General features: G+C 36.7%; 2 protein-coding genes across 3 annotated transcripts; one reads left to right on the forward strand and one right to left on the reverse strand.

Moving 5' to 3' along the window:
• Positions 1–8,783: 8,783 nt before the first annotated feature.
• Positions 8,784–12,780, forward strand: LOC121250717 (inactive TPR repeat-containing thioredoxin TTL3-like). 2 transcript variants are annotated; one of them, XM_041149911.1, is made up of 7 exons: positions 8,786–9,989; positions 10,595–10,790; positions 10,877–11,061; positions 11,144–11,477; positions 11,586–11,787; positions 11,891–11,997; positions 12,240–12,780. In XM_041149911.1, exons 1-7 carry the CDS (start codon positions 9,016–9,018, stop codon positions 12,390–12,392), a joined length of 2,151 nt encoding a protein of 716 aa, XP_041005845.1. In that variant the 5' UTR covers positions 8,786–9,015; the 3' UTR covers positions 12,393–12,780. The 2 variants fall into 2 exon arrangements, with proteins under 2 accessions (XP_041005846.1, XP_041005845.1); XM_041149912.1 differs by lacking the exon at positions 11,891–11,997 and having other exon boundaries at positions 8,784–9,989.
• Positions 12,781–14,639: 1,859 nt separating this feature from the next.
• On the reverse strand, positions 14,640–15,053 carry LOC121249398. The gene has a single exon (XM_041148107.1). It carries the CDS (start codon positions 15,051–15,053, stop codon positions 14,640–14,642), a length of 414 nt encoding a protein of 137 aa, XP_041004041.1.
• Between the last annotated feature and the right edge of the window lie 5,519 nt (positions 15,054–20,572).

A 20,572-nucleotide genomic window follows, 5' to 3' on the forward strand; every position in this document is an offset into this window, starting at 1 on the left:
AAAGTGTTTTTGATTATGAACAGTTAGTTTTTGAAAATGAAAATGGTCTTTGAATATGAAAATGATCTTTGAATATGAACAATTGGTTTCTTTTAGTATGAAAAGATTGAAAAGTCGCTTGGGTTTTCTTATAACACGTTTCTAAGATCTGCATATGAAAATTAAATGTTTTGTTTCTGCATACTGGACTTTTTGAAAATGCTCATGTTTACATACTAGTATATGTTTTCTATTTACTGAGTTATTGATAACTCATCCCTTATCTACATAATATTTTTCAAATAATTTTGATGATACAGCTGGGGATCAAGACTAGAAATCATATATAAGGCTAGTGAGTATAGTGGATTAAGTACAAAGATGGTATTTTGGTTATTGGAGATTTTATTCAATAGTTCTGTTTTGCTTACTCAACTTGGTATTCTGGAAGGTTGTTGTTTATTTTGAGATTTTGTGGTATTTAGATTAATCATATTGGAGTAGTTGATTAGAAACAGTGGGTTTATTGTTTAGAGTCTATGACTATATGGTTGAGACATGGTTATAAGTGACGAGGAATAACTCTCCAACCCATCCGGAACCGGGGCGTTACATCTCGACTCACTAATTTTAGCCTGAAATTGGTGTGTTGATTGTAACGTGTCAATTGGGTGGTTTTCACTAGCTGATTTAGAAGCCAATCTCCAAAGATTAAACATGATCCATTTTTTTGGTTTGAAAAAAATATGTAATCAATATATTTACATAATTCAAATTCAGAACGCCGTGTCGAAAAAACGCATACAAAGATAAAAATTGAAGAGATACCTATAGTGATGAAATTGACAAAAGAATAACAACTACACATTCAAGGAAAAAAAAATTAGCTCAATCTCTAGTTTAAGTTGAGTAATAGTGAGGGAAAAAGAAATTGCAAAAGGGAGAAAATGAGATGAGAAATATGAGGAGAGGGGGTGAGAGAGATTAGATGTAGAAGAGCAACAACATTTTTATATCATTTATGCAATGAAACGGTTAATTACATTTTAAACTTTGGGATAATAATATTCTTTGTTGGATTAAGGGCGATTCCCTTATGTGGGACTGCCATCTTCCATTCAACCAATCTTATTGAATGACTTATTTTTGTAACACCAAGGCCTAGCGCCAAGCTTATTTTTATATTTTTGAGTTAATTATATGAGAAGACCAGTTGAATTTTTTGTTCTTCAAATTCTATTTTATTGGCCCATTTTAGTTTTATCGGTTATCAATTTTTTTTCCAATGGACTTGTCTCTATAATTATTATTATTTTTTTTTTTGAAATGAACTCTACACGATCATCGTATGGCCCGCGCCATTTTTTTTTTAAACCAGAGACCCAATCGCAAATTGGTTTTCTTTAAAAAAAAAAAAAAAAGAAAACTCTCCCCACCTTTACACGTCTCTAGTGTATTTTTATCCACTCCATGCATACGCACAACTATATTTCCATCCGCACGCACGTCTCCCTCATTTCTCTAGGGTTTTCATACTGCCCTTTGATATATATTTATGCACTTATCATCTTATGCACGTACACCTCTATATTCTCCTCATTTTGTTTTTGTTTTGTTTCAAACATCTATTTATTCACACAGCAACTTCACAATTCATCGCATAGCCCCACAGTTTTCTTGTCGTGCACGGCTTCATCTAGTGTGTTTTACTCGTCCGTTTCTCCATGGCATGAACATCCCTATCCCCACAACATTCATGGCAACAGTTGTGTAATAGATATACATATATATAATCACGTTTATCAGTTCATCAATTTGATAAACTAGGGTTGCCGCTTACACTTTTCTTTCCCCAACAAGTCGCGGCCTATCTCTCCTGCTTCACACTCCTTTCCACCATAGAAACAGCCCCTAAACAGGAAGTCTCTGCCTTCCTACTCCACGTAACGTGCACCGCGTTGCATGCCGCGTGAAGCCATCGCAGCCGCCTTCCCGACGAACCTGGCCTACACCTCCATAAGCCGTCGTGACCCACTCAACCATCAGCCGTTTAAACCTCCGCCCTTCACCTCCGTGCCCAGCCCACGTGAGATCGGCAGCCACCTGCATAGAGAACCAAAGACCCCTATTTTTGCTCATCAAAACAAAGCACTTCGTTTCAGCCATCGTGAGTTACGGCTATACCACCCAGCCGCTGATGTTGCCACTGTCCATCTCCCAGCTCTTTGCACAACTCCTTCCTGCATGTATGACGCTGTCGAGACAGCCACCTTCTTCTCCGCACCATATGCAACTCCTCCATTCATGGTGAGTTTCCATTCTCTCTTTCTCTGTCTCTCCTCACTATCTGTCTCCCTCATCGTATTGCTCTCTCTCTCTCTCTCTCTAAGTGCTCCACCGAGATCACCACTGTCTGTCTAGCCCCTCGCTACGTCACACGCTACCTTGTGATTTCTCCTTGAGTAAGCCCTGCCATGCAAGTTATTTGTTTTACGCAGGTTTTGCTGGTTTTCAAAGAATTGAATGAAATTGCATTAATACCCTTTACTACATGTTATATTAATGTGCTTTTAAACTTTTAGTATGTATTAGTACACTCTTATATAATTATGATTATAGAAAATCACTTAAGTATTTTAACATGTTATTAAGTAAAGATTTATTTTAAGAGTAAACAATATTGGTGTAATGTTGTTTTTACACTTTAGATATGATTTAGTCAATTTAAAAATAGTTATGGTTTATTTTAAAATATTTTGGGATAATTATCTTATCTAGTATTAAACTTTATAGTTTGTTTTCAATAATAAATAGGTCAAACTTTTAAATGTTTTAGTCAAATTTATTAAATCAACATTGATGATTTAGAAAGCGATGATTTGTAATTTTAGGTTTTGAGGAATCAAATAGGTTATTTTAAAAGCTTAGAATTAAATATCGAAATACGTGATTAATTAAAAATTTACAAGAATTACGTGATTATTTTATAGGTGACGCTTAATTATTGTTTGACATTTTTTAGGAAAATTTCTAAAAAAGCTAAGAAGTCCAGGTAAACGGGATTCTTATGTTTGACTTTGCATTAAAATAAAATGAGCTGAGGTTGATTTTTGAAAAATATACATATTTGATTTTGAAAATAAATTTGAACTACCTCAGTTATTTGTTTTGCATTATTCATGAGATTCTGTTTAAGAAGAAAGTATTTTTTGTCATGACTAGTGTAGACATGAGCTTATTTTTGACATTATGTTTCTCAACTTTGAAAAAAATAGCAAATATGAAATTTTGTGCATAAATTATGTTTTGTGATATGATTTTGTTCTGTTCTGAAGATTTTCTGTATTATGATATGATCTGATGTGTTTTCTGAAAACCTCTGGCATAACATTCTGTTTCTATTTCTGTTCCGTTCTGACCTTACCACAGGTGTAAAACTGTGGCCTCTGTTCAGTTGGTACCAACTTTTCTGTTTCTGGTGCACCCACTTTGGAAACAAAATAGTTTTTTGCATGGTCTTTCATATGTGCACACTCGAGGCTCCGAGAATGAATAAGGGGAAAATTCACATTCTGTTTCTACTCGGTTAGCTACCGGGGTTTGCACAACCCTACCACGGGGATTAAATATGGTATTTGTTCTGATATGATAAGATAAGATGTGATGTTTCAGTTTATGCTATGCCAAAGGGATTTTGATTATGAATATTTTTGAATTTTCGCTCTGATATTTTTGATAACATGTTCTGACGCTGCATTTTGAAAACAATATTCTGATTCTGCATTCTGAAAGAAAATATTTTGTTCTGCATTCTGAACTCTGCAAATGCTCATGTTTACACACTAGTATATGTTCTTTGCTTACTGAGTTGTTGATAACTCACCCCTTATCTCCATATATTTTTTAGATAATTTTGATGGTCTAGCTGGAGAACAAGAGTAAGAAGTTTTAGCAAGGTGTTATGATCATAGTGGAATAAGTGTCTGAGGGTACAAGTGCATATTCGAGAGTTGTAATTAGTAAATTGATTTACTTTCGGTATTTTGATTGATGAATTTAGGATATTTTCGAGTCTTTGGAGAGTTTTTAATTTATGTTATTGAGAACTTTTTTGTTATCCCTATGAAGGAACATAGATTTTTGGGTTGAGTAAATGAATTAATATTTTATGGAGTTTTTTTTTCTGGATTTTATAGTTGTGTTATTTAAGTTGATATTAGGTATTAAGAGCTAACTCTCTGGACCTCTGAGAACGGGGCGTTACAATTTTGTTCTCTCTTTTTTTCTCATGACGATTAGTGATATGAAAATAAAAAAGATTTCACTTCGAATTTTGAACTTCAACTAAGCTCATCGCCCCTACGATTTAGTTTTCTAAGCAAAACAATGATTAAACCAAGGGGTGTTTGTTCTTCTCTGGTTGTTGGACAACTTAAACCACACTTCTTGCTTAATTGACTCTAATAACATTTGTAAAAGTCTAAGCAAAAGCTAAGCCATATTTGGATTTTTGCTTATATTCTAAAATGATCATTATTTAAGATTATAATTGAAACTTCCTGTGAATCACTATAAATTAATGTAAAAAACCTCTCTTCCTAATAAGTATGAGGTATGATTCACTAGTCTTCCATAGATGTAGGGTGTTACACCAAGACTCCAAGATGGCAAAGACACACATTCCATGATAGAGTCAAAAGATTTCATCAACAGCTGTTTTGCTAACTAAGGAAGAGTACCGTAGCGAAACATTTCCTAAAAGCCTCGTTAAAACTTGTTCACAAATTGTGCAAAGCAGTAAGCACTAAGGCGTGGTTTGAATAGTAAAACTATCTCAACTCATTTAATTTCATCTCATCTAATTATTACATCTTTCTCAAACTTTCAAACAAAATATAATAAATAATTCAAAATTTTCAAATTCCAAAACAAAAGTAAAATTAAAAAATAATATTCTAACAATATTTTATTCAACTTTCATATCATCTCATTTCATCTCATCTCAACTCACTATCCAAGCCAGACCTAAAAGTTCGGTCTTTTAGGCCTAGGCTCTAACCTCTGAGATAAGGAATCATATCATGTCATATCATATCATATACCATATTTAACCCCTGTGGTAGAGTTGTACAATCCCCAATGGCCAAATCAGGTAGTTTCATATTGTGAAACTTCTCATTTTTCAATCTCGAAGGTCCGAGTGTGCACATAGGAAAGAACACATAAAATGTCACTTTTTCAAAGTGGGTGCACTCATATCATATCATATCATATCATGTTGGTACCAATCATATCACGTGAACCAGTATCACCATATCAGAACCATATTCAGAATCAAAATCAGAATCAAAACAGATAAGTATGCCAAAGGTTTTTCATATCCATATCATATCAAACCACGTGCTAAACATATTTACATCATCTCCATTTCATCAAAAATAGATCCAAATCATTTTCACATCATATGTACAAAAATCTCAATTTTCATATTCGCTCTTTTGTACATTTTAGAAACATGTCAAATATTACTCATGTCTATACTATTCATGTGAAAAGCATTTCTTTTCTCTTTCATACATATCTCATGAGTAAATGCAAAATATATACAGAGGTTGTTTTTCACCTTTTCTTTTTAAAACAACATGCACATTCTTACAAACCAACCCCATTTCATTTCATTTTATGCAAATCTAGCATAAAAATCCCGCTTATCTGGACTTTATAGCTATTCATAATCTTTCCACAATCATGCTGAATGAATGTCAATAGTCACCTATACAAAATACTAAGCGTTACTAAACTTCTAAAAGAACTAGCTAAAACTCTTCATTTACCTAAATTCATACTACAGAAAATAGCTTTGATAACTATCTAGTTATCAGAAATCTAATAAATATATTATCATTAAAAATAATCTTAACTTAGTATAAAATAATTTTATCAAATATGGCAAAGCAACTTAAATTCATTTCGAAAATTAACTTAATCATATTAAAAACTCATATCTCTATAAACTATGATTAAAAGATAATTTAATACTTTCAACATATAATCTAGTAGGAAATCATAAATTTCTTAAGCAATAGTAATTCATAAAACATTCTTAATAATACTTATATTAAAAAAATCATCGTAAATTACTAATCATATCTAATTTAGAACTATCCAAGATTTATTTCATATAATATGCTTAACTTACAATTTACTACCAAAATAAAATTATAAAATTAATATCAGATAATATAATTAATGTCTTTAAATATTTTACGTTAAATATAAAGTGAGACAAAGAACACTAAAAATAGCTCTATAATTTTCTGCAATCAAACTTATCTCCATTATAAAATCAAACCCAACAAAAATACAATTTCAAAATGCATTTATAATTTGACTTATAACTTAGAGGGAAATAAATGAAATTTCATCTCAAAAGTTTACTTTACTATGCGTAATAAACTTTACGGAAGGCTCAAAGAAATCACTTATATTTTATTTGAAAAATAAGGTATTCATTTGTGTATAGCAGAGGGGTGCGGTAAAGGCTTATTGAAAGAGAACTAGTGAGGAGGAGAGATCACATAAGGACTTCGGACAGTACTATGTGGGCTTCATGGTGAGGGCATGGAGAGGGTGGAACCGAGCCAAGGAGCAAGAAGATAGATTGCTCTGTTTACACTTCTTAAAACAGAGGTTGCGATGGAGCATTTCTTACGGCGTTGAGGTATTCTTCCGTGGGTGTGGCTTGCGGTATTAATTGGGTGGAAGTGGCCATGCGCCTTGGTTGTTTCATGGTGGTTCACGGACTGAGGAAACAACCTTGGTTGGAATATAACATAGAAGGCAGCCTGCGGCTTGGGGTGTGTAACAGTTCGGGGTGGCCATAACGTGGTACAGTGGTGAAGGATGCAGGCATGAGTTAGTGGGTCTCAAGAATTCCATCATGCAGGAGAGAGAGCTCAGCAACATTAGTTGGTGGTTCACGGTGTTGGGGGTAAATGGACGAGATTCGGAGGGAGGGAACACTTACCGTTGTCAAGTATGAAGACGGCACCAATGGAGACTCAAATTCATCCAAAATGCAAGAAAGTGAGAGAGCGAGAAGGTTTCTGTTGTGAGTGAAATAGAAAGTGAGAAAAGAAGAGAAAAGAAACTGTAAAAATAATTCGTGGGGAGATGGGATGCGAGAACGAGAGAAATTTGGGTAGAACAAAATTGAAGAGAGAGAGGAAAAGTAAAACCGTCGGGGTGGGAGAGAAACAGAAGGGAAGAGAAATAGAACCAAAAAAAAAAAATTCTTACCTAAATGACATCGTATCATCCTGAGGGCTGGGATTCATTTGGTCTTGGCCTCAGGCCTGGGCTTTACACGAGAGGATTGCATGTTGATCGCTAAGGGGTTTGAGGAGGGAACAAGTTCCCACTCCTGGGCCGCATGGGGTTCACCCCATTAGGGCCCAGTGGGCCGAGAAAAATAGCCCAACGAGGATGGAAGAAAAAAGGGAGACTGGGTTTAGCCTAAGGGAGGGCTTGTGCCAGCAGGAATGAGGGTCACACCCCAGCATGCCCTGCAGTCTAGATGATTAAATAGTGGACATGTTGCATTAAGTGCACAAAGGAATCGTCACACAAGGATCGACACGCCGCATTAAATGAGCATCATTACCCCTGCCACCAGGGTAGTGGGAACACTATCCCCGACTTGCCAACATAGACGTGTAGGAACGAGAAGAGACAGGTTGGGTGCAGCATGACAGGGTGATGGTAGGCACGTTAGAATGGACTCTGCAACCAGAATGGCGCACGGTGCGACTTGACACGATCCACTGGTAGCCATGGGGACCACCTTGGCCTACTTTACATAAACGCCAAGAACGCATGTAGAGGGACCTCTCTCTCTCTCTCTCTCTCTCTCTCTCTCTCTCTTTCCCCTTGATTTCATATTACACTCCCACTGTTAACAAGAATTCTGACTTAGGCATCAGACATATATCATACCCATTGAGCCCCTCTCATCAAACCTTGCAGGGACAAAGCAGTGGAGAGGCCTCATTGCCCAGCGTATGAAACACGGCATCAACAGGGTTGTTTGGATTGAGAAAACCTCTCAACTCATCTCATTTAGTCATTAGAATTTTCTCAAGCTCACACACAAAACACAATAAACAATTCAATTTTTTCAATCTCAAAATAAAAATAAAATTATAATAATATTTTATTTGACTTTTAATTTTCATTTCATCTCATCTCATCTCATGCTAAAATTAGCGAGTCGAGAGGATTGCATGTTGATCACTAAGGGGTTTTTTGGATTGAGAGAGCTACCCAACTCATTTCATCGAATCATTACAACTTTCTCAAACTCATACACAAAATACAATAAACAATTCAACATTTTCAAAACTCAAAATAAAAATAACATTCAAACAATATTTTTTTAACTTTTATATTAGGTTTGGATAGTGAATTGAGATGTAAGTTAAAAGTTAAATTAAATATTGTTAAAATATTATTTTTTTAATATTATTATTATTTTAAAATTTAAATAAATTGAATTATTTATTATATTTTATATAAAAATTTATAAAAATTATAATAATAAAATAAGAGCTCATCTCAATCTAAACAAAATCTCAATTTTTATTTCATCTCTTCTCATATAATTTTAATTCGCTACCAAGCTATCTAAACCTCTCCGAGAGAAATGCTTGATAAAAGAGACAAGAAGATGGGAATAGAAGATCTTAAGAGAGAGAAAAAGATAAAAACAAGCGGTAAGTATCTATTTTGCTTTTCCCTTTTCCACTACGTCTACCTCTCTCTTAAAATCACTTTCCATAACTCACATTCATTCTTTGCTTCATCCCTCTTATATCACGAGATCCCCATCTCCCTCCATCTCTGTCTCTGCCTCAAAGTTTCTCTGCTATTACATCTCGTCCTATTTGTACTGTTAAGCGCAAACATTGCCGATAGAACGTACTTCTAGCCCCGCAAACATCTCCAACTCTTCACAAACAATCTTTAGACTTGTACGACATGTCACATTCTGCGAAACCCATACAAGAAATGGGCGTCGATTCCTTAATAACTCGGTTCCAGAACTCGCTTGGTTGCGACCAAAACAAGCCCGACTTCAGAGAACTCGATCTGGGCTCGCCCGTCTCTCCCCTGATGACTACTACTCGGGGCTCCGTTGCCAATGGTAGTTGTGGTGGTGCAGCCACTTCGAGCTGCAGTTCGAGCTCGTCTGGATCCATTTCGGGTAAGAATAACAACAACCAATTGGTTAAGAGATCCGAGAGTAAGCCAAACAATCTCTCCAGTGAGCCCTCCGGTTTGTCCGAAACCAGCCCAATTACCCCCGAGAGCCTCCGATCCGTTAAAAGTAACCATAGTTCGAAACCGGGTCATCGGCGATCGGTCTCTGCTGGACCTCCATTGATCTACTCAGGTAGAAGCTTCAGTAGTGCTAGCAACAATGCCTCTGGCAACGGAGCAACTTCAGCTTCATCGTGTTCGAGCACGAATGCATTACCCAGTGGCAACATTTGCTCCCCTGGGAAAATCTTAAAGGCTGGTACCGCTCCTAAAAATGCCTCTAGGACTGATGTTTTGGGTTCTGGGACTGGTAACTATGGCCACGGTAGCATAATGCGTGGTGGTGCTAAATGGGCTTCCGCTGGAAGTGCTGCAGACACTAATGTAACTGGGAATATACAGTTTGCAGGAGAAGCGGTGATGCTTAAGCGTGCAATGGCGAGTACTGATCCCGAGGAGGTTAAAAAGGCTGGGAATGAACTTTACAGGAGAGGGCATTTTGCGGAGGCCTTGTCCTTGTATGCTCGGGCTGTTTCGCTGTGGCCGGATAATGCGGCCTACAGGAGTAATCGGGCGGCGGCATTGACGGCACTGGGGAGATTGGGCGAGGCGGCGTCGGAGTGTGAGGAGGCAGTGAGATTGGATCCTGGTTATGGGAGGGCACACCAGAGGTTGGCATCTCTTTATCTCCGGTGAGTGTTGCAACTAGAATTGGAAGTTTATGGTTTCAACTGTTGTTTTTTATATTTTATTTTTTGTTTCTATTTTGATTGCTTGATCATGTTCCTTGGAAAGAATGTTTCTTTCTGTTTTGGGGATTTTTGCTTAGATTAGTCTGATTGCTCCGTGTTGTTTTGATCTTCGTTGTGTTTACATTGGTTTTGGTGCATTTGTGTGCGTCTTCTCATTGAGTGATTGGCTTTTGCTAACTTTAATATTCTTTTGCACTGGTGAGCTGGAGTCGGCTCCGAAATTTCGTTGTTGTATCTGTCACCCTAGTTTGTTGTATTCCGGTCCGTAATATACCCAATTGGAATGGATGATTCCTGGTTCAGTGGTTGTTAAAGTTGCTATCATTTCTGATTCCTTCGTTTAATACTGGGAGAAGGTAAGACTGGTTTCTAATTTTTTTTTTTTGAATTTTGACTCATAAGTTGAGTACTGAACCTTTGGCTTTACAAATTCATGTTTAGAAGAATAAGTTTGTCTTGAGTAATTGTTACCATCTGCAAGATTAATAAGATCATTGGATTAACATTCACGGATCATTTAACTTACTAGTCGCGATTTTCTACAGTTTTGGGCTGGTCGAATACGCTCAGCGCCACCTATATTTCACTGGTCAACAGCCTGATCAATCTGACTTGCAGAAGCTAAAGTCATTGGAGAAGCATCTGAACCGATGTGCAGATTCTCGAAAGATAGGTGATTGGAAGAGTGCAATTAGGGAATCTGATGCGGCCATGGAAGTAGGAGCAGATTCCTCCCCTCAGGTAGAGCCCTAGGCTGAAGTATCTCAATTTTCAAATTTATGTGGAGCGAAGTATAAACTGGCAACTTATTAAAATAGTATTTACAGCTTGTTGCTTGTAAAGCTGAAGCCCTTCTAAAGCTCCATAACCTTGAAGAAGCAGAGTCTATTCTACTGAACATTCCTAAGTTGGACAATTTTCCTCCTTCCTGCTCACAAACCAAGTTCTTTGGTATGCTTGCTGAATCTTACCTGCTCTATGTCCGAGCCCAGATTGAGATGGCATTGGGAAGGTATGCTATGATGTATAAAACTCAAATGCAGAGTAGTTATGGCTTTTGGGGTGAGTGAGAACATTTAGAAGATTCCTTGCAGGTTTGAAAATGCTATTGTGGCAGCAGAGAAGGCTGGCCTGATTGATTATAGTAATGTTGAGGTTTCGAGGATGTTAACCAATGTGAAAATGGTGGCAAGAGCTCGCTCCCTGGGGAATGATCTCTTTAGCTCTGGAAGGTTTGCTGAAGCCTGTTCGGCCTATGGAGAAGGCCTAAAATATGATAGCTCCAATTCTGTTCTCTCCTGTAATAGAGCAATTTGTTGGTCTAAGCTTGGACTATGGGAACAATCTGTTGAAGACTGCAACCAGGCCCTCAAAATCCAACCCAATTACACCAAGGCCCTTCTGAGGAGGGCGGTCTCAAATGCAAGGGTGAGTTGGCATGCCATTATTTGTGTTCACGGTGCTGTTTTACTCTGATTTTTCAGTTTGTTAAGTTATATTTAACTAGTTGGCATCGCTTCTTGTGGGATGTTATAGCTTGAGAGGTGGGTGGAAGCTGTGAGAGATTACGAGTTATTGAGGAGGGAACTTCCTGGAGACAACGAGGTTGCTGAATCTCTACAGCGTGCACAAATTGCGTTACAGGAATCTCATGGAGGGGAAGTTGGTATGAACTTTGGTGGTGAAGTAGAAGATATTTCCAACCTAAATAAGTTTAAAGCGGCAGTATCTTCTCCTGGTGAGTTCAGTGTTTTTATTTGCTCCTGGTGTTGCTTATTATACTACCAGCTCCACCCGTCATTTTATATCAACCCTGTCTGAATGAAAATTTGGAATTCCAGGCGTTTCAGTACTTCATTTCAAAGTGGAATCAAATGAACAATGTGAAGAAATATCCCCATTCATAAATATGCTGTGTGTTCGATATCCATCTGTTAATTTCTTTAAGGTAGGTGACTTCAGGGTCTTTACCTAGCTTGTATTATTTAGATCATTCCACTGCATTCCAACTATAAAAAGTAATAATAACTCCACTGCTTTCCATATGGTATTCAAAATGAGCTTTTTCTGTGTATGTTTTCATTGTATTCATGAATTTTCAGAAGTCATGTCTGGTTTCTTTCCCTGTTATAATCCTTCTGATGATTTTATGCTGGCTCTGTAAACAATTTTAATGTTTTTTGATTGAAGGTGGATGTGGAGGATCTCTTAGCAGTGGCAAAAGCTGAGAACATAAGAACCGTTCCAACATTTAAGATATATAGGAATGGAGAGAAAGTGATGGAGCTAATCCGCCCAACCCATCAATTATTGGAGGACTCAGTGAGGAATTGCAGTACCTAGAGCAATGCCCAACCATACAGCCATTCTATGGTAACTGTCCAGTATTCACCATATCTACTCAACTCATTCTAGGATTATTAGTTCTACCTGTTAGGCAATTACCTTCATAATTGTTTCATAGAGCTTTAAATCAGAAAAACCCTCCGGAAATTAGCGTCTTAGTTCATATTTGCGGGATTATATTTTCTTTCCATTTTGATATCTGTGATTCATTCTTCTACTTTTCAGTTCCACTAGTTGTCCTAATTTTTTGTCAGACTTATTCTTATATCCTCATGTTCTATATTTTGAGGAAAGAGCTGAAAATTTGTACAATTTATTATATTGTCTGCTTTGTTAAAACCTACATATGAGAGAATGAGAGAGAAGAAAGTGATAGTTGCTGTTAGCAACACTGTGTACGTAGATATATCCAAGCATTGAAAGCAATGAGAGGGTAAATTGTGGCTGGCTGGTTCCTTCCTTCACATTTGTCTGTTTGTTTTGGTCCAAAGATGAAAGTGCACTACACAACAAGGGAGTGGCTTTCCCGGTGCCCACGAAACCCTCAACCTTGATATATGCTGGAATATTTGGCTAAAATTTTCACCAGACACAAACAGGCTTCATGGTATGTGAATGGTATTTAATATGCAAATTTTTTGTAATATAGCTTTTGCGGGAATCCCTTCCTTTTCCCTGCTGAAGTGATTACCCTATGTGCTTAAATGAAAGCTAAGAAAATCATGGGTTTAATATCCCCACCGACATTGCCCACTATAATGTTTTTCCTGGTACAAGGTTGCAGGATATGAAATCATTGTTATATTCTGCCTTTGTATCTACCTACCACCCAGCTTGATTTTAAACAGCTGCAACAACAATGTTTGCTTCTAATCACTTCAACACCCCACTGCGGGTCCTCAAGTGTCTCCTAAGTTTGGGTGGTGTCATCAGTACTTGCTTCTCTTAAAAGCTGGCTATGCTTTTTGCAACTTCTGTCACTTTCTGAGGATGGCCTTTCGCTAAAGATCCTGAACGTTTTGATATATTGCCACATCCCTCGACAACTCCTCCCCCTTTTATTCTTTTAGTTACATATTTAGACATATTTCGGGTCATTTGGAGAGGTGGTAAGCACTGAAACAGCGGATTAAGGTGCCTTAACTTAGGAGGCCATTGGCCTGAACCAAAAACCATTCTTTTGGACAAATTAAAGTCTTGATTTCTCATCTCAATAGAAAAGCCCACCCAAGAACACTATTTGTTGTCCCTCCAGTTGCAGCTGTAGGGAGAGATGGGAGATGGAATGGGAAAATGGAAATGATTGTTGGGGATGTACTTATTATGTGGTGTGGACATGGTGTTTAGAGTATGGAGGTGCTGACTACTTAGAGTATTGGCATTGGACTTGTCATTTTTAAAATTTGATGAATTTGTGTTTAAAATCACAATATTGAATTCACAGCATACAAAAATCTTCAACTTTGATCTATAATACATTTAAGTTCATCTCCAAATTTGAAGACTAATTGTTCACTCTATAACTATTATTTTATTTATTTAAATTATTGTTTTTTAATTTTAAGCCACAATATATTTAAGTTGGAAAATAATAATTTAAGTATTAAATTAAATTATTAATTAATATATAATTAGTGTAATTGTAAAATATGAAACAAATAAATTAAAAATATTATTATTAAAAAAATAATATGATATTATTATTTTGACTAATTTAATGTAAAGTTATATTTAATGAGATTTTAAATTTACGAAAAATATGTATTTTTTATTTAATTTTAAAAATAAATTTAATGAAATTAATGTAACTCCTCTGAGTCTGCAGAAGCATTGATTGGAAAGTACACTGGAAAGCATACTGCTGTTCTGAATTATTCCCCTCGAAAACCGTATTTGTAAGAGAGTCGTAAAGTTGAGGAATCCGACCCTTTTATGCTATACAGTGGGATGTGGCCCATTGACGCTTTCGTCAAAGATATGGTGTGATTTTAGCAAGGAGGAAGAGAACCGGGATGAATTTAGAATATAACCAAATCCAGTGACAAATACTAAAAATACTTTCAAATTTTATTCTCACTGCAACAACTGTCATTCAACCTTAAAACACTGAGCCAACCCACTGTCCTCGTATAAGAAAACCATGCAAAGAGGCTCATATAATAAAGGGAGAGGGGAGGGAACTTCCACAAGAAACTAAATGGCAAATCATGCAAAGGCAAAGGACGAAGGCCATGCAAAATTTCTTTACTGGCCAGCAGCAAATGCCTCAACAGGGAAAGTCTTTGTAATCCCAGCAAGACTCTTGAACTGAATCTTCCCAGTTGGTGAATCATCGGCGGTGATCTCACTCACTGGAGGCCATAGCATGAGCTCCTTAGCCTTCACTCCCTTGAGCTTCTTGATCTTGTTCTTCTGAATGAAGCCTGTTATCTCAGTATCATAGCTCACCAGCTTACTGATCTTCTTGAACTCGTGCTCAACCTTCTTCCTCTGCACAATCCACATGTAGCCCGTCTCTTTCACATACCCGACTTCAATGACGTCAGCCAGAGGGAGAAGCCCCAGCGGGAGCTTGGACTCTTGGAGAAGAGAGGTGGCCATTTGCATGCCCTCCTCGTGCCCTTTCTTCACAATGCCTCCTGCCTTATGATCTGCCATTGATCCTTAAAGCGAAAGTCTTTTTGGTGGTAATTAACAGCTCTTGATCATATGACTTATCTTCAATGTGGTTGCTAAGAGGAAAATGGGGCTCTTTATATAGTTCGTTTTGTAGACAAGAGACCAAACATGCGAGACAAACTTAGTCGTGGAAAATAATGTATATTTCATTGCAAGGCTCGTCACTCGGCTTGTTCCGTTAATTTTACTCTCCCTTCCTCTTGTCAATAAGCTTTTGTACACAATAACTTGCCGATTTTATACTTTAAACTAAAACAAACGTGAGATTTACTTGCAGCTGGAAATCTAGAAAATTATCAGCTATAGCCGAAGATTTAAGGAATTTAAATCCCTTGATTTGCCTGTGAAAAGAAACGTCTAATTTTAATTAATAATATAGCAGGCCTTAACTAAGGTTTCATAGCCGAAAGATACTATACCTAAGCATGGAATTGAAATCTATGCTTAGTAATATAGATAACGTCACATATTCTACTTGGAATTAACGATCATTATAAGTTAGTTAAAACAAAGTACTCTCCTTCAAAACTATACGGACTCTTGTTGAGTACTCACTCTAGCTCACTCCCATACATTGTAACCAAAACCAAAATTTGTAAGGAGAAAACAAGAGTGATACAAAAATAGAGTTTCCAAGCGGCAAGCCGAGCTCGAATTTTTGAGTGAGTAAAAATAGAGAAGGTTTAGATAGTGAGTTAAGATGATATGAAAGTTGAATAAAATATTATTTTTTAATATAATTTTTGTTTTGAGATTTGAAAAAGTTGAATTATTTATTTTATTTTGTTATCTCCAAAAAGAGATAATATTTTTCATATTCTTAACCATCATTTCCTGATATGGCATCAACTGCACATGACTGACAAAAAAAAAAAATCATTCAATAATTTGATAACACATAAGAGGATGATGATATAATGATTGTCAAAAAAATTATAAATAACATTTCTCATCCCAAAGGTAACATCAAATTTTGTCCTCAACTTTCCCAAATGGATCCGCATATTTTTCTCACTTTTTTGAAATTTGGTAATAGTGATGTTTCAATCTCATCTGCGCAAATACTCCAAGTTAGTCTGAAATATGAGTGATCATCCGGATTTTGACCCGAGAACTCAAGTATACCCAGACTGGAACATAGGTTTCAAACTCAGGCCGAAACTCGGAGTCAATATCTACAAGTCTATCTTAATGCATTAGGTAACCCTTCCTACTATCTTATATCATATTTTCATCAGTAAACAAAGAAGAATAAGAAACCGTAAACGACAAATATCCTTCAAGCATATTACAGTTTCACTATCATTTTGAGCCTTTTGAAAATTACCCAGTTTACTACATTTTTTGTTAAACTAAAATAAGTAAAATAATTATTCATTAGTACTAGACATAATTTTTAAATATATTTTTTGAGACTCTCTCATTTTGTTTAAATAAAATATATATTGAAGAAAAAATTAACTTTAATGTGCCTAAATCTCTGACAGTATCAGTGCAACGTTAGCCAGTGCAGAAAAAAGGTACCGATCGGCAATCAGGCATTCTCCATGTACATTTTATATAGGCATTTTCCATGAAATATTTATTGGTAAAATTAACTCTTTTATATAGGCATTTTCTATTTTATATATATTTCATATACATTTTTTAAATAGTTGTAGTAGTGATTATATATAATCAACTATTTACATTTATAAAATTTAGTATAAATAACAGTTCGCGCGTTGTGCAGGTTATAGGCTCGGGGTAAAATCAAAATAAATACTGTCTTTTTTTCTTCTCTCTCTGTTTTTATTTTTTTTAATGAAACACTTTTAATTAAACTGATAAAAAAATCCTCTAAATATTATTTTCTACTCTCATATTAGGTGTAATTTTAAGATCATATTATATATATATGTGTGTGTGTGTGTGTGTGTGTAATCGAAGTCAGTGCGTGCGGGAGTACTTGCTATTTTCTATGGCGAGAGGCAATATGTCATGATGCCGGAGGCGAGAAGCCCTAACAGATGGGGGAAGAAGCCGTGTCAAGGGGTCTGTGGAAGAGTGCCGAAGTGTGTGTAAGTGAATCGAAGTGTGTGGAAGTGAAGTAGTTCGTGGAACTGAAAGTGACTTAAGTAAGAGTCTTAAGGGTGTGTTTGGGTAGTGAGAGTTATTCTTTACTTTATTATTACTTTTCACCTGCTTTTCTACTATTCATTACTTTTTACATACTTTTTACTATTATTCAATATTTTATTATTATTTTTTCATTAGTTTTTCATTATTATTTACAAACATTCTTAACACTTCTCAGATATTCTGACTACCCAAACCAAGCCAAGAGAGACGACGTTGTTCTCATTCAATCAGAGTACAAGGTGATTAACACAATACCGTTTTCACGTAGTCACGGACGCCGGTTTCAACCCCGATTAGGTAAATGCTTCCTCTATTTTCTTCTTATTTTTAATGATTTTCCTTTCAGATTGATTTTGGGTTCTTCTATTTTATTCAGAGTTCCGTCTCCAGAAATTGGATCTTTAAATTTCTAGTTGCGTAGGAATTTTTTTTTTGTTTTTTTGTTTTTTTTGGACTTTCTTCCAACTTTTATTTAAAAACTAAAAAGTGTCGTGAAATTGGAAGGGTGGAGCATATGTTTTCTCTGTATCATACTAATATAATCTATTTTACATTGTTTTAAATTGAACAATCAAATATATATATATATATATTTATTACATTTTTAATATTATAAATTAACTATGAAATATTTATTGGTACAGTGAACTCTTTTATATATTCATGTTCTATTTTATATATATTTGATATTTTTTTTAATAATTGTGAAAGTGATTATATATAATAAACTATTTAGAATTATAAAATTGAACATAAATAATGGACCGCGCATTGTGCGGGTTATAGGCTCGTCGTGTATTTTAAAACTTGAAAATGGTGAAATCACACGTGTAGCCTTTGGTGGATCCAATTTCAAACTTCAAAAAAAAAAAAAAAAAAAAAAAAGTACCAGATTGTAAACCCGAGTTCCGGGTTTACAGTATCTAGATCGGGTGTACCTGGGTCCAGTTTCCCGAGTTTCAGACCGGGCTTTAAACAAACCCAACCCAAATTAACAGTCATAGTATGAAATAATTGTGTATGCTTGTGTGGTACTTGCACTTGTTAAGTGATAAGTATTGATATTTTAATAGGGAATATATTTGCTGATCATTGGCATGCACGAGCTAAAGAAACTTTACAAGGCTCCCAACGTAAAATGTAATATGTGGAGCAGGGCAAGTACCCTTATTATCTCTCTAAAAATTGCTCCTCCCACCCTTTTGCCTATATTGTTTTTCCTTTTTTTTTTTTTCTTTCCATTACTCTAGGTCAGAAACAGGTTTGATCTTCTGCCTTCCGACTTCCAAAATGTAATATACGCCACACCATCATGCTCACCAACCTTTGATCTTCAAAACTATGTAGAAGTGCCACAAAAAAGTAACTGGATGATGGGTCTCTCTAGGCCATATGTGAGTTTCACTGTTAGGGACCCCGGTCCAGTCCCTAAACATTAGGGGGCTCCGCAAGCTCGCCTCACCTTGCAATGACCGGATGACTCGTGCCAACTTACTTGGTCTTGCACTTATGACGATAATGATGGGTTCGATGAAGGTATGGTGTTTAGTGGTGAAATGATGATGATGATGATGAGTTAGGGTGATCTAAGTGAAGATTTGGTGTGTTTGATGCAATTTGAAATAGCTTGAAGGTTTCCCTTGATGTTGGCACCACTTCGATGATATTTATGGTTGGTATGGTGAAGTGTAGCTAAGGTTTTGAGTGGTGGCTAAGGGGGATTACGAAATTGGGAAGTGATGGTTACAGTCTAAGATGGGTTGCTAGGGTTTGGAAGGAGAAATTGGTGGTGTTTAAATGAGTCTAGGGTTGTTCATTGACTTTAAGGATTGGCTAAGGTAAGATGAGGAATGTCTTTGGTGGGATTGAGTGATTCTAAGGATGTTCTTAGAATTAAGGAATTGGAGATGGAAGATAGGATTTAAATATGACAAGAGGATGAGGATCTTTGGTAGGATTTGGAAATATGGAGATGAGTGAGCTATGATTCCTTAATTGTAGGAATTAGTTTAAGGATTGATTGGGTTTCAGTTTTGGAAATGGAACAAAGATGTGGAAATGGTTTGACTTGAGTGATTCTAGGAAGTGAGTAATTTTAGGGATTGGAGGGTTTGAAGATTGGATTTAGAAGATGAGATGAAGAGACCTAAAAGGTACGAACTACCTTGTTGGACTCTAGGGTTTTGGCTAGGGTTTAGTTGGATGAAGGAATGCTAGGGTTAGGATTCCTAAAGTTTAGAAAGTCCTTATGGAAGGCTAGGGTTTCTAACTAAGGCAAAAGATGTGTATGGAATGATGAAGGCAATGAAAATTTCGGCTAGGGCTAATGTGGACGAGGGAAGGCTAATTTTGGTAAGTGGAATTTAGGGGAAATATGGCCTTGGAAAGATGGAGGCTTAGGATGTGTGTGGTATGCGAGAAAATGCAAAGAAAATATATGAACAACTAAACAAGATAAGAACATCAATGTATTTTTGTACTTTTGAATAGATAATGAAAAATAACAAAAGATTGATAAAATGAATCAACACCTATTCACGAATTGTTAGGTGATAAATCAAAGATAGATAAATAGACAACACCTATGCACGAATTACAAGGTGTTAATCCTCTCATTGGGATTCACGAATTGTACCAAAAAGAGTCCAAGTGCAAAAACATCGGAAGTGTTCTTCAAGAACACACTAAACCGTTCCACCAAGGAAAGTGTCAAATGATTAAAAAGTCAAAAGATGTAAATGAAATGACTAAATGTCCTAATTAAAGCAATAACACGGTGGGAAAACTCTAGAAGGTCTCCTTGTAAAATGAGTTTTGGGTGGGCCCCATGATGGCCCGTGTCATATGTTGGCCATTGGTGGCCTAATCTGGCCCATGGCATGGCCATGAGTATGACTGACATGGCTGGCATAGTTGCTAGCGTGTGGCTAGCATGGCCTGGGTGCTAGGGCTTCTTGCTAGCATGGCTAGCATGACCTAGGCAAGGGCCTGGACGTTGGGGGCATGTTGGTGCGCGCTCGCACTAGTTGTGCACAGGCGTGCCCGCTTGGCGTGCGTGCACACACTGTTGTGCTGCTGTGTGCTGGGCATGCTGCTGACCTGGTCACTAGCCTCACTGGGCATCCTAGGCGTGCCATGGTAGGGGTCATGACATGCCTATGGGGATATCATGGGCGTGTCATGGCAGGGGCCATGGCATGCTTGTGGGGCTGTCCTGGGCATGCCATGGCAGGGATAATGGCGTGCCTGTGGGGCTGTTTGGACATGTCAGGATTGGGACCATGGCATACTTGTGGAGCTGTTGTGATGCTGTCAGGGCATGTCAGCAATAGTATCGAGGGGTTGTCAAGGCATATTAGTGATAGTGTCAAGGCCTT

Source organism: Juglans microcarpa x Juglans regia, chromosome 2D (assembly GCF_004785595.1).
Source record: "Juglans microcarpa x Juglans regia isolate MS1-56 chromosome 2D, Jm3101_v1.0, whole genome shotgun sequence".
In the NCBI taxonomy this organism is placed as follows: Eukaryota; Viridiplantae; Streptophyta; class Magnoliopsida; order Fagales; family Juglandaceae; genus Juglans; species Juglans microcarpa x Juglans regia.